Genomic DNA, 17,794 nt, shown 5'->3' on the forward strand with positions numbered 1-17,794 from the left:
CCAGTGACAATCCAAGATAAGAAAAGGAGATTTTTAAAGGGATATATCACAGCCTTCTATAAAGGTTTTATATAGAAGTCAACACTCTAGCTCTTACACCACAGACTTTTTGCAGATCTGCATAGCCATGGTGATCCTAACACTGCTTCCAGGTGCTGTAGCACTCAAGGTTTTAATTTGTAGGTGAGAAAAGCTCATTACCAATGGAATAGTTGCTAGAATTTATGTCTATTTATTCCAGTAGGCATTTTGGATTTGAAAAACTACATTTAAGACAGTGGGCCCTACAGCACGGTTCTTGTTCCCATAATGGCACGTGTCTCCTGCAATTCTGCCCTCCTAATACAAAGCAAGATCACATTCTGTGCTGCAAAGGTAGCTTTTTAGCATTATTGCTGTGCACTCTTATTTACGAAATGCTGCAGCAGCCCCTGGAATTCAATAGCAAGTCCCCTGCTGGCCTGAATAGGATCAAGCTTTATTCTCCTCCCCATTTTTTTCCAACCTTCTGACTCAACTGAATGCTTTCAACGGCCATTTCTTTTTTTTTTTTAAAAAAAAGTATTTTCCAGCACCAATATATTTTCACAGTATTTGAATTGCACTTTTATCTTGCATAGTGTATCAACATCTTCATCAAGAGCCACTCTGAGTAAGTGCTTTAATAGTAGTCATCCAAAAAACCCACACTGGGAACAGACAATGCCTGAGCTTTCAAATACAGCAAGGTTGCTTTTTTGGCCAAAATAAATCTCTTGGTTTGTTTTTTTTCTTATCATTGTTACATCCAGATCAGTATTGTAGTGCCTGCTTGTGCCATATCTAGCTGCATGCAGAGGCCCATAATTACAGCTACGAGTATAACGCAAAATGCATATAACCCTCCCAAAGAATGCTCTTCTTACAGCGTTCCAACTACTTCTCTGTGAAAGCGTACTTTAAAAGATATGTGTGTATTATACAGATATATCTAAAATCCTGTCTGCACTAGATCTGGCATACTTTTGCTCTAAGAAATGAAAAAGGAAGATAGTGTCAGTTTAAATCCCTGCTTCTTCAAAATTCATTGCTCTTAAACACCATGCAGATTCTCTTCAGGAGACCTGAACCTAATTTTTTTTTTTCTCCTTTGCAGCAAGTGTATCATTAATAAGAGCAAGTTAGAAGTGCTTTGCATTTCATCTTTCTGAGGATTCATCCACTGGTGCATATATAACTGACAGTTAAAATTAGACGTGTATTAAAATCAGTTACTGAAGAAGTCCTCTGTCTTCCAGTGTGCCCAAAGCTTGTAATGGTCTGAAACCGGCTAGAATATACAGTAATTGTCATTCAGTGAGAGTCTATCCTAGAAAGTCATGCTTCAGTGGAGAAGACTGAGTTTCCATTTGAAATCAACAAATTAATCCAAGACAGGTATCTGAAAGGGCAAGTTTAATAGGAAGCAGCTACTGGGCTCTCAACCATGATAAAATGTTATTGCTGTTTCCCTGTAAATTGGCTGGGAACATATGATACTCTCTGCATAAGAGCTCCATCGCTGTTCAAGAGATATACTGCTCAAGCTATCAAAATGATGACAGTCTGCCAGTCCCCATAACAACTTGCCATTGGATGTGGCAAGAGCTTGTGCATGCACGTGTGAATTTACAATTACCAAAATGTTTTTCTCCCTTATAAGCAGAAAAGAAGCCCATGTATTAACTGTACTTATAATAAAGCAAAAACAATTGCTTCCCTCAAATCAATGCTTCTTCGATAACATTCCTAATGAACTGAACAGCAGGAACTCAGCAACAGACCAAACCAAATGGTTAAAACAGGATCCCTGCTCAAAACTCAAGTTTTGCTGAGCTTTGATAAAACCACGTACAGAAATTTTCATACACTCCTCCAAGAGTTCAGTCTGGAACAGACAGAAAAATTGAAATGGCATATCACAAAAAAGATACATCCTGATTTCATTTTAAGGTGTAACAACTGAAGTAGCTCAACTGTTGAGAGTTTCCCATCTCAAGATGCTTCAGATAAATACCATATGAAGTTGCAAATATTCAAGCAGAACCTCAGGACCCTTCTATCACAGCTAAAAATGACTTTGCCATTGGCATTTTAAACAAGGTAAGTGCTTTCGAGTGTCATTACTAACCTTCGCAAGACTTAGCTATAGTCCCATGCCAAAGACAGCAGAGCCACAGTGCTCTTGGAGGAATTATTTTGCCAGGTACTCTTTCTAAAATTTGCAGTGGGGATGTGCCCAGGGCTAATCATCCCTCAGCCTGGAGCATACGCTCCTCTCTATGCTGTTGACTCCCATTTCTGCTCATGTCTTCCATCTACAGCTCAGGGGTGCCCACAGAAACCAGATCTAGAGACTGAAACCATGTTTAGACTCAGCATCAGAGGGCAAAGTTCTTTTACCATCTTTTCACCTTACGTATCTAAAAAAGCAGGCACAAATCCATATACAGTAAAATTGCTTAGGGAAGAGCTGTATTTGCAGCTTTTGGCATAAGTCTGGGTGACACTGCAGTTCCTCCTCATAGAGATGACTTTCTCTGCTGTTGGACGTACAAAAGTGATTTTGCAGTGAGATTACTGCCATAGAGCCCTTACTGGTCTCCTGGTCCCTTATATCCCAACCATATTGAGCAATCTTGCCCTGCCTTGTGTCACCCCATAAGCCCTTCCCTGAGTCTGTGCAGGCAGTTCTGAAAGGACCGCAAACTGCCTGATAGGCAGCAACTTCCATCTGACCTAAACACAAACCAGGTATCAGCAATATTTCATTTCCGAGCTTTATTTTGCTAGTATTAGATAGACATTGTTTCACTGGAACTCAGGGCTCAGTAAAAGAAAGTTACCGACACTGAGATGATCAGCAAAAAGAAAAAGAAAAATAGTCTTTGGCTGTGGACAGATCACTTAATGCATTATTTTTTATTTGTGAAGTTTACATTTACTCTGTGTGTTGGTTTGACACAGTAAGTCACTACAGTATTTTGCAATATGCACATTATCCATAAAACTGTATAGCAAAATCTACTCAAGATTTTTCTACTTACAAGTTGCACTATCATGCTAGAAAAAAAGAGAATATAAATGACAATGTGAACTCATTTCCAGAATGTCTGCCACACTTTCTTTTCGTAGCAACATTCATAAAGCATCAGGAAATTAATGGAAAAAACAAAACATAACAAAACAAGCATTTCAGTGGTCAGAACTCAGGATGGATTTTTTTTTTAAATTAGTTTTGGAATCTAAACCAAATCACTTTCAGTGAAAATGGACATCTTCATTAGTAAATGAAGATGATCAGTAAATAAAGATGATGTTAGTGTAAAGCAGAAAAGAAGTGGAATAAAATGCAGAAATTACATAGCAATATTGCCTGTTTTTCTGGGAGTTTATTGTGGAATTTTTGCTCATTAATATCAGTTTTCCTTCCTCACCACATCCTATTTGTTACTTATGTTGTAGTTTGGAAAAATTCTATAATTTCAAATATAAAATAAACAAAACAATAGCAGACACAATTTAAAAATCTGAAATGAATATAACAGTAACTCTGCTTCAGAAAATGAAAATTTAGGCTGCATTGTCTATGAAAACATTAGAGAAGAAGTGGTTTATTAATAGAATTAATATCATTATTGTTTTGAAGACTTAAGCTCAGAGTATATATTGGTTTCTGTAAGGTGCTGTAATATGACTTTCCAGTTACATCTAGTTCAGTCAGCAATATTTTGAATAATTAATTATCCAAAGTCCATAAAACTCAAGATTTAAATGATGTAGCAGATATACACAATGTATGACATGAAGATATTTTATGTTCTATCTAAAAGTTAAGAACATGTCTGAGCTCATATTATGAATTTTTTAGATTTCCAGTGTCCTTTACCATTATTAGGTCATAGTCAGACTTTCTTCACCAGATATGCATCAATCTAATAAATCAAGTTCAGCTTCCTACTCTCTCCAGTCTAGGCAGCCACACTATCCTTTGAGTTTTAGACTTGAAAAAAAGAAATTTGTACACACCAAAAGTGTAAAGCTCTTATTCTAGTTATAAGCAGAAGTCATCTTCTCCAGGATTTAAATTGCAGCACATTAAAATCAATACAAGGGTTCTAAATTACTTCATAAGGCTTCAAATTACTGCCTCTGTCTTAAATCTCATGCAGTTTCAGACTAAATGAGATTCAGCTCTTTGTATAATTCAGGTTACAATCAGTAGGATTCTTCTACAGTAAGTACAGTTCCTTCTTGATTATCATGATTGTAGGGTAGGAAGGTTTGTATATTGCCCCCTTCGCACTGGATTTTTGCTTACAAATGTTGTATACAAATTCAGCCAAAATTTAAACTGGAAAAGGACAAAATGAAAAATGAAAATTCTAAACACCTTCAAGCTACAGTGACTGCAGACATCAACTCATTCTGCACAGGGCTTACACGCCCAGAATATCTGTCTTCCAAACGTCTTGATTTTATTCTATCTTCAATTTTAACTCTAATCATTCCTACAAATGTAGATAAAAATATAATGAAAAATCAGTTGCATATGCTTTATTAAGTGAACCATGACTTAAAACAGAACCTGATGAAAGCTTTACACTACACTGGATTACAATAGTTGTAAACAATGCTACTGTTTTTATTATGGCTTGATGCAGACATGCTTCAGTATCTTACAGGCTCTCAATTTTAAAATGTAAATGGTACAGGATATTGATAAACCAATTAGCACTGATGCAAAGCAAATTCCTCTTTTATCTCAATTACAACATGACAACTTAATAGGTCAAGATAGTCTAACATCTGAGACAAGGGCAATTCAATAAAACAACTGCATCTTGATATGGTAATTAAGAGGAAATGTGAATCCATTACATTGCCTTGTGTATGTGTGCATATGTAGGCGTTCTTTTTTATTTATTTAAACATTTGATGCCCTCTTGCTGTTTTTATAGTGTAGCAAATCCACATGAACACACGGTCTAAAGCCCACTTGATAAGTATCTACAATATCTGTAGTTTTAGCAGGCCAATTTTAAGGATGCTACTGTGCAGATAAATAATTCATGAAGAGCCCTTAAAAGATACACAGTTGCAAGATAATCTCTTCAAACATAGGACTTCTCTGTCTATAAATTTGCAAATGATTTAGATCTGGCTAGAAGAATTTATTAAAGGTTCAAATACTGTGATTCTGAACTGGTACTTTCATGCACTCTATTGGGAAAAAACCCCAAAATCTCAAAGACCACAGCAAAATAAATAGGTTACAATTGGAAAGGAAAAATAATTTTGTTTGACTATGTTGCCAGTTACAAGTCAGACATACCACCTGCTAGAAAAGAAATGGTACTCTTAGCATTGATAAAAGTGTAGTGGAGCATACTCCAGCTTTTTGACGAAGTAGGAGTTTTTGCAATTAGGACAAACTGCAGTGGTAAAGTCGAACAGAAAGGTACATTTTCTTTTTTATGCTTTGATCTTAATTTGATATACACACTGTACTAGAAGTTTTACTTTACAATATATTTTGGAACAATTTAACAAAGTAAACAAAGCCAATGAGCCATATGGGAGTATAATACTCTGAATACACTAGCTTAGAATACAAACAAAAAGTTACCTCTATATTGCCTCTGCATGTTCATAATGCATGACAAACATCACTGTACATTGCACTACAGCAGAACAAATGAACTGTTAACTTCAGATGCAGAATGCAACAACCTATACAGCAAATACAGGAGAATATTTCTGTTCTGAAGAGTCCTACTTTAGTTAAATAATCCCTTTAGCATGTTAATGGCTTTATAAGAGAACTTCTGGCAAAAGTTTATCTATGCCATCTAATCATCATTGTCTCAGGGAAAGTCAACTGTAAAACACAAAAACTCTTAACACAGAAAAAATGAATCAGTCCAATACAAAAATCAAGCAAACCTGATTCCAAGATTCATAGCCTCAGCAGTTCCAATCATACTGATGGCCAAGAGCATGTTGTTGCAGATCTTTGCGGCCTGAAAATAAGTTAAACCATCAATTAGTTTCTGCATTTTCATAGACATAACATGTAGGAATCTTCTTTAACTAGGTCTGGGACAGTATGATCAAATACATTCTGACAGCTCTCTTCTAAAGGTAGCACCAGTAAGAACAGATTTATGATAGTATAAAGTCAATGAAAGCTGCCCTATGGTTTCTTCAGAGATTAGGAAATACTTTTTCTTAGTACAGTAGCTCAGTTAGAATACATGGCATGTAGGGGCTCTTTGTTCTCCAGCACATTCAGAAAATCTAATTTTAGAAGAAACAAAATTAAAATCTGTGTCCTCTAAGAAGTATCATCTCAACAATCCAATGTGGAGAAGCACCCGGTCAGATGTTTTGGTACTAAGCTGTACAACATGCTGGAGAAGAATGTCATGAGGTTATTTTATAAACACATAGTTGAAGACAAGTAAACAAGCAAACAAGTACGAAGATAGATTATAGACAGACGCATTTAGTTCTGGAATAAAAGAGTAGGTATCATTAAAGAAAAACAAAGCATCAAAAATAAAAGACCGAGGTAACTAGAAACACCTCAGGAAGCATTACCTGTCCGGTTCCAACCTCTCCACAGTAGACCACATTAGAACCCATGCATGTCAGCAACTCTTTGGCAGCATCAAATTCTTGTTCCACTCCACCAACCATGAAAGTAAGATTTCCAGCTCGAGCAGCTCCAACACCTGAATCAAGACAACATTGGACTTAATATCACTATTTAAAAAAACCCCTTAAGTAGTCTATCTTACCAGTAAGGGTCTGATGACGTAAAATTTATGTGCTTAATACTGCACTTATGATGAATCTCTCAAAGTATATGTAAAAGTTAGTCTATAGTCCCAGTACTTACAGAATCAGAGATCTTAATTCTCAAATGTTTGATGAAGATAAAGCCACCTTATCTTTCAGGCATACTAGTAGATAAACAATTCACAAGACTTACAGAAAACTGGCAATGTCACTCTATAGTTTCATATGAAGAAACAATGAATCCTTTCTGCAACTTTGCACCCCACAGAATTCACTGAATCTGAATTACTAAATAAAACTTCTGTTTTGCCAAACTGCTCTTCACATACAACTATTGACAAACTATTGCTCAAAGTTAACTCTGCTTTTATCAGCTTTTCAAAACCTAAGCTAATTTTTATCAATGCTTCCCGATTTTCATGTAATTGAACATCTAAAAGACACAGGCATATAAAACCAAGCGTTCTGAATCTCTGCAGTTTATTATGTTTCTAATCTGAAGCAAAATTTTACTTAATTTGACAAACTTTGAGTTAGTTTCCTACACAAAACTTAACACATATACAACGATGTAAAGAACTATGTAAAAAAAAATGAAAAAATGATTCACATACACACACACACTATTCCCAGTTTTATTCCTATAAGGCTGTCTTGTCTTTATCACAGGTCAGTAAGCACACACCACAGTTCTTTGATTATACAGTTCCTAAGAACAAAACCAGCAAATTTTTCATGTGATATTTATCACCTCCATGAAATATTCCTTAAAAGAAGCCTAATTCTAATATGAATTACTCATACATCCTTAATCTCCTCATCCCCAACATTTAATGGGTAGAACTGCTAGAAAAATTTGGCCCAAACTGATGAACACATCAGCTTCCTCACTATTTTTCATTTTAGCAAGAAGCATAGCCACTATAAATTTTCTGGGCTATGCATCAAACTTCATCCTGTTAGGATGTACAGCTGCAGCATAACGACCTACTTTCAAATTAAACGTGCTCAACTAGGTACAGTGTTCTTACAATCAGAATGTCCAAGTGAAACAGTTTGTTCTTCCACCACGTGATGGACCATTTTGTTTCCACAGTAAGGCAGGCTGCTCTCCAGCTATGGTTCACTGTTCTTTGTCATCAACTAGCTACCATTAAACATTAATAAATGTTTCTATTGAAATAGTTTCCAGAGAGTAACTGGAACTGCCTTCACTGAGCTAGATGTTGTGTAGCTACAAATGAAAATGTGCTCTTAAAAAGCTTATCAGTTGAAGACAGAGCTTTTTTTTAAAAAAACAACCAAATAAAAAATACAGTCTAACCTCAAATAACAAAAAAAAAAAATCATTCTGTTAGAAATACATCCCACTTAAACAGGTCACTTCTGTTTTCCTTGTTCCCCATTAATAAATGAAATTATGCAATAAAAAACAATAGAAAGAAAAAAATAAGGCCACAACTAAGCCACCATCACAACCAAGTTTGTGCACAAAATTTCTGATAAAGTGGGCAAACATAGCAGGATAATCAGAGCTTCTCTCAACTTAAAGCCTTAAGCCCATGTAAGTGCTGTGCCACAGCTAAAGAATAAAGTGGTCAGTATTGGATTTGCTTTCCAACATCAAGGACAGTTACTCTGCAGCTCCTCACCCTGAAGAATTCAAAGAATTTTTGTTTGCTTTCCTATAAAAATTTCCATTGATGCACTGTCTCCTTGCAACTGCTCTGTGTGACTATGTCTACAGATGCCCCTATCTGTATCTGTCAAGCATTTATTTCCCCCATCCTGCCTTCCAACCTACACCATCTTTTGAAGTCACTGAAGAATTTCAGACAAATCTGACAGATCAAGATCTCAAAAATAGTAAATATCTACCAATTATGTGAAAATAGGCAACAGAGTAGAGGAAAGAGGCTCCTCCTGATGCAGTAGCTGCTCAACATATATTACAACCTAAAATCACAGAATCGCAGGATTGCTGGGGCTAGAAGGGACATCTCAAGATTATGTAGTTCAACCCCCCTGCTCCAGCAGGGTCAACTGGAGCAGGTTGCCCAGGACCGTGTCCAATCAGCTTTTGAATATGTCCAAGGATGGAGACTCCACAGCCTCTCTAGGCAACTTCTTCCACCATTTGACTACCTTCACAGTAAAAAAGTGTTTTCTTGTGTTTCAAATGGAGTTTCATGTGTTTTAATTTGTGCCCATTGCCTCTTGTCCTGTCACTGGGCACTACTGGTCTAGCTCCCTCTTCTTCATTCTCTCCAATCAGGTTTTTATACACATTCATAAGATCCCCTCTGAGCCTTCTCTTCATGCTAGAAAGTCTCAGCTCTCAGTCTCTCCTCATATGAAAGATGCTCCAGTCTCTTCATCATCTTCACTCCAGTAAATCTGTATCTTTCTTGTACTGGTGAGTCCAGAACTGGAGCATCCAGAACTCAGTTAAATCCCAAGTTCAAAAAAAAAACTTAAAATCAGTCTATATATACAACACTGTCGAGGTACTGAAATATCTACAATGGTAAAGATCTTTCTGCTCAGCTTGAGAGACACCCTATTTGCAGCCAACCCTTAATCTCACTTGAACAACTCCTCCCTGGGCAACTCACAGGAACTGGGCTAAGAGCAAAGCCTAGATTTAGAGCTAACACAAACAGGTCATTGTCATTTTGTTGGCTACCAGTTTACTATGTACATGACCGCAAAGATTGCTACATTAATAAACACAATGATTTTCATTCCATTCCTCTAGCTATTTTTATTCAAACCACATAATGGCCTTTACAGGCCTAATCCTGTGATCTGACCTGCAGCAAATTAAGTAGACAATTTAAGTCAAAGCTTACAAACAAAATCCAGTACTATCCATCATAGGTCAATAGCCTTGTATCTAGATTACAGACTGCTAAATAGCTTCAGAGAATCATTTATTAGAGCAAAATTAATGCTGACAATAGTTTTCAGCTGGTTAATCTTCTGACAGCTGCACTCTCTCACTTGTTCAAACACTTACATTTCAAGTAGAAAAAATAAATTAGTTAAGAGGAAAAAAGAGCAATTTGTTGTATAATGCAGAAGGCTTGGAAAATTATCTTTTTAAAAACAAAAACCAGTTTACTTCATGGTAAATTTTATCATCTAGGGTCCTTGCCAACTATCAGCTCTTTTATCAGAATTAAACAAGCAACATAGCAAATCTATAACACTGGCAATTTAAAAAAAAATTGGCAGGGCATCTAGAGGAACAAGAACTGTAACTTCAGCTAAAAATAGAAATAAAAAATCATTAGATAAGAATGCACAGCTTTATTTCACAAACACAGATTCCATACCAACAATACAAGCCAGTAAAAGAGAGCAATGGAGAAAGCAGAGCAGCTAATGTAATTTTCAAAAGTTAATGATTATTTTTCATCTTTTGATTTTTTTTAAAGATTTACCACCTGAGATAGTGCTTTATGTACCACTGCTGATTAGGGCCAAAAGTCCTTCAGAATCTAGTTGTTCTCTCTAAAATACAAAAAGCCTCTTCCCATCCTCAGGGAATGGTTTTCTGAGAAACTGTATTTGTAATTAGCATGTGTAAGATTTCCTCCGCTGCAAAGCAAGATTGCTGGAGCCCATGGCTGCAGTCCTACACTGAGCTTCTCTAGGATGATCTCCCCAAACCTGTGTGCAGAATCCTTTAAGGAGGTCACACCGGCAGATCCCACAGAGCAGCTCAACTCCAAGTCAATAGGTCATAACACCATCAGAGTTTTTTCCAGACATATAAACTGACAGGAATAGGTTTGCAGATAAATATAAGAGATCTAGCTAGTGGAGGGGCATGCAGAAAAATGAATCTCGGAAAAAGCATGGTGAGAAGTTATACAGTAGCACTGCAGTATGGCATACCCACTCAGGAGATGGGTTTCCCACTTGGGTACTAGAAGGTTTTGGATTAAGATCTGAAAAATTAATTTATTTTATCAGAAGAGGTACATAAAGAACTGCTCTTCAAAGCATCCTGTCACATCTGGCTGAGCTATTTGTGGGGCAAGGATTAGTTCAATCCACGTGCTTCTCACTTTGATCGCCAATGGATTGCTCAGTGAACCTGATGCAGAGTGGTTCCTGAGTTCAAAATTTTAGATGAAAAAGTGAATGGAGGCTTAGGAGCCCTCATATGACAACAGCAACTGGTTGCAGCTATCCTGGGACAGTTTGGAGATGACCTCAAGTTTTAGCCTCCAGGCCAGGCAGTCTAGTAGCCACCACACCCTTCCATATTCACTTTTCTGTGTTTATTATAACAGTATTTAACATGGTGGAAGAAGCCTTGTAATTTGCCATTGAGGTTTCCAGTTTGGGGAAAAAAAAAAAAAAGTCTTACCTTTGTAGCTACATCATAAAGCAGCTTGGTTTCAGTTTGTTTATTATTAAGAATACAATTTGCTAGAAAAAAGATGTTAATGTAAAGATGTTACATGAAAGTATCTGCTGTTGGTTCCAGTTTTATTACACTTCTATAAGAAGAGCAGAGTGCAGATGAGTTAAAAAGAAGTGGTATTATAAGGCTACATATTACAACACCGATGCTGAAAGTTACACTGCTGAAAACATAGGACACCCAAGCATATCCCTGTGCTAAAATATTTAAACCACTGTTGATTGCACCTGCAGTTAAAAAAAATTTGTTTCTGACAAAGTTGAGAAGAAAAACTGAAACGATATGAATATAGCTGCTTCAGAGACTCCAAAAGATAAGCTGGAGATAACGGCTATAACATTGAAAAGCTTAGGCAAAAAACCATCCATTTTGTAATTTTTCTATTCAACATGTAGTCTATCGAGCAATTTTAACAACTAATTTTGTGATCTAAACTGGATTAAAAAATAAACAAGAAAAACAGTGCTAGAGGTTTAATCCTCTCTCCTATTTTACAATGTTGCACTCTCAAGCCTAAGAGCCTGTTAGGCTTTGGGAAGTGCAAGGGAACACTGGTCCTTTATTTAGATATTTTTGCAAAAAATGTAGTTTAAGCAACCGTAGTTGCCTCAGAAAAGCAGTTTCTTGTCATGTTTGCTCTCTTTCAGATAGGTTGAAGTTGAGAGCCTGCATCTGTGTATCTTGTGTGTATGTGTTTTTAAGCACTAAGCAGTTCTTCTTAAGTATCCGTCAGCTCTCATGAAATACTTTGTCTTTTGCAACTCACAAAAAGTTGAACCAAGATACACAAGGATAGACTGAAAAGGTTACTATTGTTTTGCTACATATATAAATGCAAAACCAATTAAAAGGAATGTATAAGCAAAATCAGCTACAAATCCCTACTGGAAATAAAAGCAGAATATTTAAAATCAGACTATAAATTTAAAATAACCACTAGGAGACTAGTTATTTTATAAAATATAAATAGGGTATCAACTTTTCCTATTTGCTTCATAGACAACGTCTGCCATCCTCAATCTATTTCCAGGAAACAAGTAAACAGAACAGTCTCAGAAAAAAACCCCCACAACACACCACCACTCAAAGGGCTTGTGTTTCTCCCTATTATAATAATCAGCTTCAAAGCTAGACCTATGAAGCTATTCTGCTGCTGTATAACTAAAACACAGTAAATCACTTAATTTGCTCAAAAGAACTTAAATGTTTTAACCAGTCTGCTATCAGCAGAGATAAAGAAGAGGGCCGATGGGACCGGGCTGCAATGTGAGCCGCGTTTAAAATGCAATTGTTCTAATCATTTTCTACAGATGCAGCCTCACAAGGGGCTGCTGTCACAGGGACCATTTACGACTTGTTATGGTGTCTCTATTGTTTACCAGAGACATTCGCTAAAAAGGCGACAGCTGGGACAGAAAGCTGCTCCTCAACGAACAATATAATCCCGTGAAAGTAATCAACAAATTTAAGGGTGTTAATTAACTTTACACTTTATCATGTTCAATTAGTTGTCCTTTCTCGAAAAGATTGCCATGCACAATCGGTTTAGAGCGTGCCATGTTTGATTTGTAAGTGATCACTGTTTCTGTTTCAAAGTCCATGTCAGATGTTCTCTTGGGTTTTGGTGACACAGATGAATGGCTCCGCACATGTTAGGGGGTGATCTGGTTTAACATAAACCAGCATAACATAACCCCTTGTTAACGTATCTCTGGCCTTTCCAGAGCAAGAACAGAAATGCCCGGGATGCACACATACATGCACAAAACCTCTGCAGCAGCACCACAGACGACGAGTCAAAGTTTTGTTTTTGCTGAAACGCAAAGACACAAATAAATGGGCAATTTTTCATCATTATATCTCAAAGCAAGACTTGTCTTTTAGGGGCACGTTTGGGATCATTTCTTCCCAGCAAGATCCCTAGTTCTGCCACATTATACACTATGCACAAGTGCCTTCGTACATTTTACATAACGCACACTGCCTTTTCTAATGGCAGCTGAGCAAATGCTGGGTAGATGCACTAAGTTCTTGTGTATATCAAATTCTGGGGCGGCTTTTAAATGCCTGTACTGCATTTATAATGGCAGGGATTCTAGAAGAAAGTTGAATTAATCTATAATTAAAATTTGCCATTTTCCCTTTAACGCAACATTCTAGCTTGCTAATGGGACAAGGCAAAGCTCATGATGAAGCGACAACGTACTTGGAAGTGCACCTTAATGAAAGTCATTGCTGTTTCACTTTTCTGATAAATAGAGCTTTGCATCACCATACCTCATAAACTAGTGATGTTTGAACAAAAATGGAAATGGAGGTTCAGGTCAGTGCTTTGAAGATTTATACGAGCACTCCATATTACTCCAGACAAAAGCATGCTTAAGGAAGTAGAAGAATCTCTTTTACAGCATAATCCAATTATACAATTTGTTAGATTATGACTGTACAAAGGAAAAAACCTAGTGGATTTTTATTCTGCAGCAACAGGCAAATTAAATACACATTATCATCATTATTTAAGCAGTTACATTTGTACATAAAAACAAACTGCAAAAAACAAAACAAAATAAAAATGCAAAGAAAGCCCAATGGAAAAGTTGTTAACTCTGAAAGCTAATAATGGACTAGGTTAAATATTTAAGAGGAAATTATAGACTATATCACAAATAGCTGAAACCACAAAACAAAGCAGTAGAAAACATTAGTTTTCTGCTAGGAAGAAGATCTGCAGGGAGAAGGGAAGCGGTCGATAGATCCTTAAATTGGACGCAATAGCTGTTCTTCTATCCCAAGTTGGCAGCTGCTACATTTGCAGACCTGGTTCATTATTTACCCATAATGACCATCAAGCTCCAGTCAAAGTCAGATCACAACAACTGTCAGCAGCTCTTTTAATTAGCCTTGTTTGAATTCAGATAAATATCACAATGGCCCAGCTTCTGCTGAAAAAGCAACAGAAGACTGCAAGGAATAAGCTGCTCTGACTTCCTAACAAACAGTATTGTGAAAAAGTCCAGAGAACAAAAGTTTATTTTTTTTTTAATTGAGGAAGGGATGATGATGTGCACATTATTATTTTTCCCTCACGCAGTATTCATATCATGACCTACAATTCTTGTTTATGGGCAAATTTGTGCATTTCAAATGCCAACTCAAAGTGTTACTCCACAATCTAAAAGGTAAACTTTAAGAGATGGTTTACAGGTACTAATTAAATCTCTAACCTCTGTGAAATAGTACGTTTTGAAAAACTGAATCAGAATTAAGGAATGCACATATTAACAGGATTATCCTCTCTCCTAATTTATCTCCTTCTGTTTGTTTATCCTCAGGGAACATAATCTTCTGTTGCATCAAGCCACTCTCATTCTCCCTGTGTCAGCAGCAGAATAATAATTCCCTCCTCCTCCTCCACCCCCCTCCCACAAGCACAGGCAAGAATGAAGACGAGTGATCAGACTGTGTGCATCAGCATTAATGCTCCATGCAGCTATTTCCTAGCAGTAGCAGAGACTGAAAGAAAGATGCAAGAGAGGTGCGCAATATGCTACCTGTTCTGGGCAGCCCAGCATGAGAGGGAGTAATTAAACAGATTTTGCCTCCTAGAATAATATTAAGGTAGAAGATGCCACCAGAGACTGCTTTAATAGCCTTTCTTTAGTACTCCCCTTGCTGTCACAGTTGGGTCCCTATTTTGGTAGGTGCTGTCCAAAGACAAAAGACAGTACCAAACTCTCCAGTCCCACATGCTAATCTGAGAAGTGTTGCTGTTGCAAGGATCCTCGGGGGCCTCAAGGAGAACATACTTAGGGATTTTCATGAATCATAAGGATACACATATATAAACAATAGGTACATACATGTGTTACAGTAATAGAGAATATCACTTTTGGGCACAGAAAAAATGATGTAAACATCATCAGGAACTGAAGGTAGAAAGTACTGTAGAGGCAGGATAAAGAACTGATTAAACAAAATGGGCAAAATGGTAATAAGAAGTGTTATGCTCTTAAAGGAAGCCTTGAGTGGAGTTGTATAGGGATTAGTACTTGAACTTGGCCATGGATGTCAGAATAAAAATCTTCAGTCTGATTTAGATGTATTATAGAAGGATGCCAAAACGCAGAAAAGAATATGCCTTCTTAATAAATCATGCAAAAACTAAGTAGAAGCTGTTGTTAAGGCAGTTTAATATGATGGGAATGCACCAAGAAAATTTTACGAGATGGTATTAAGTAGCAACTGATGCCTCCAAAAGGATTAGCCAAAGAAAATAAGTTGCAAAAGGCAAATACACACAGGAGATACTTTAACTTTTTCAACAGAAGTACAAGCTGAAAGGCCTGATGAGATCGTTCTGTCTGCAGCAGTTTTTTTAAAAGCATTACATTTATTTCTAGTCATTATAATGCCAAGGAGAAATAGCAAAGCACCTGAAAAGTTACCAAGTAAAAAGGCTAACAGCACTGCAATACAAAAGGAAATAAAGTACAATTGATTAAATTATTTGATTATCTTTAATACCAAAACACTGTATCAAATAATTTAAAAACAGTAGTTCATGCCAGTCATCTTTCCTATTCTCTCCCTTTAATCCATACTCCACCATAAAAGCCCTAGACAAGAGAAAAAGCCCTTAGGTGTTCTTTCTGGAGTATCAGATTTAGCTACTCCTTTATCCATCCCTAATATTTAGATATATGTTCTAAATCTCATTCGGGGCTGCAGACCTATAGGGAAATATTAAAGCTTAATGACAACAATCGCAAGTATCTACAGTTCTGGACAGAAAAACTGACTAAACTCTTTAGCACAGTTCAAAACAAGTATCTCATTTTTTATCTGAATATTAGCAAGAAGGCTGGACAGCCAGTGAAGAACAGGAGCAGTATTTTCCACATATCCAAGATACCAAAGTTTCAAAGCAGACTTGAGGACAGTCCAAATGTAAAGCACGTGGCACTAAGCTATCTGGTTAACCACTGCTAGGTTCTGAGTAAGCACAGCAACAAATACAAGGGAAATAATAAATACGAGAGAAACAAAGAAAATAACCCATTATCTTCTTGCCCAGCACCACTGTTCTAATTTCTAGTCTTTTAGGGGAAGTCCAAAAATGAAACACAAATATTCGCACAGCTTCTCAGCTACATGGGCCAGTGTTAACCCTCCACACAACTAAAATTCAGCAGATGGGTTCTAGCACAATTTCCATCTTGCCTGGATAAGGCTTCAAGTCCTAGAAATAAAACTTCATCTCAATCACATAGCACAAAAACAGGAATAATTTTTGTCTGGCATTAGAAAGGTGACAGAGCTGCATATTTAACACCCACTGAAGTCATCACAAGCCCACCTTCTTCAGAAGCTTCCACTCTACGCAGGTCAGCAACCAGAAAACAGTTACAGGACTTCAGGACAAAAAGCTGAAAGATGAACATTTATAATGTCCCCTTAGAAAAAGAGAAGGTAAAATCCCAGAAGAGCTATTCTATCTGCTCTAACTAGAATCCACAGACAATACCAAAATGAACAGCAACACTAAAACCCAAAAAGCTTGTGAGATAGCAAAAGCCAGAAACAGAACCAACAGTCCACCTTGGCATCGCAGCTTTTCACATCTGTTTTGACCAAGCAACATACATGCAAATTCATGACCAACGAAACCAGATGTGTGGCCAACCTTGCTGAGCTCTGTAAATTACGAAAAGCAGTTAGCCATACGCCACCCCGTTTGCAGATTTTCTTAGTTGGACTTGAATGTCTCTATCTGGAAAGTATGAAATACTCACATATTGTACCTTAACTCCAAAGTGTGTTTAGACATCATTGTGGAATAGATATATAATAGATGCAATCCTTTTATTATAACAGAAAAACAAGGACTTTTGAAGGAAAAATAAACTAGAGATTTTTAATATTATTGTTTCTCCAGTATTAGTACAATCGTAACAAGATATTAATTCCCTTTTACAAAACCAAAATACTTTAGTCCTTTAGGATTTTCTTTACCATGTTACCCTCATACAGGCCCCCAAAAGCAACAAAACACTGCATGTTTTTTTTCCTGAATAATGAAGGCATTAAGCACATTGCTAAAAAAAAAAAAAAAAAAAATCACACTGAAGTATGCATTTAAACTGCATTGCTCAACAGGTATGGGTTCAAATGTTCTTTTTAATAAAAGATTTGCCTCTTAGAAAGCCAACTGCAGAAGCCTGAAGTCATGCAGGCAAATTTCTATTGATGCATACATTAGTCCTTTCCTGTTATATAAGAAAATAAAAACATTGTAAACACAGAAAAATAAAATAAAAAGCATTAAAATGGGGTAGAAGAGCATTTCTGGTTTACCTAAGCTGAAGATATAGCAATGCCATACACCAATCCTAAGCAGTAGGGGCACATTTAAATTTAAAAAGTATCTAGTATTTAATTGCACGAGTCTGACAAAATTTTAAAAATAGCAAAGCATAGCCAGAAAGAATTATCAGGCAGGTAATTTTAAAATAAATTCATCTTCAATATTTTCTG

General features: G+C 36.7%; 1 protein-coding gene across 2 annotated transcripts in view; it reads right to left on the reverse strand.

Annotated features, from left to right (window-relative positions):
• The window catches only part of HIBADH (3-hydroxyisobutyrate dehydrogenase), an 84,708-nt gene that overhangs the window by 7,432 nt on the left and 59,482 nt on the right, over positions 1-17,794 (reverse strand). For both annotated transcript variants that reach the window (XM_074838011.1, XM_074838020.1), the window contains 2 exons: positions 6,622-6,755; positions 5,965-6,041 (listed from right to left, as the gene is read on the reverse strand). In XM_074838011.1, coding sequence (XP_074694112.1) covers positions 5,965-6,041; positions 6,622-6,755 — 211 coding nt within the window. The remainder of the gene's footprint in view (positions 1-5,964; positions 6,042-6,621; positions 6,756-17,794) is intronic.

This window comes from Strix aluco, chromosome 1 (assembly GCF_031877795.1).
Source record: "Strix aluco isolate bStrAlu1 chromosome 1, bStrAlu1.hap1, whole genome shotgun sequence".
In the NCBI taxonomy this organism is placed as follows: domain Eukaryota; kingdom Metazoa; phylum Chordata; class Aves; order Strigiformes; family Strigidae; genus Strix; species Strix aluco.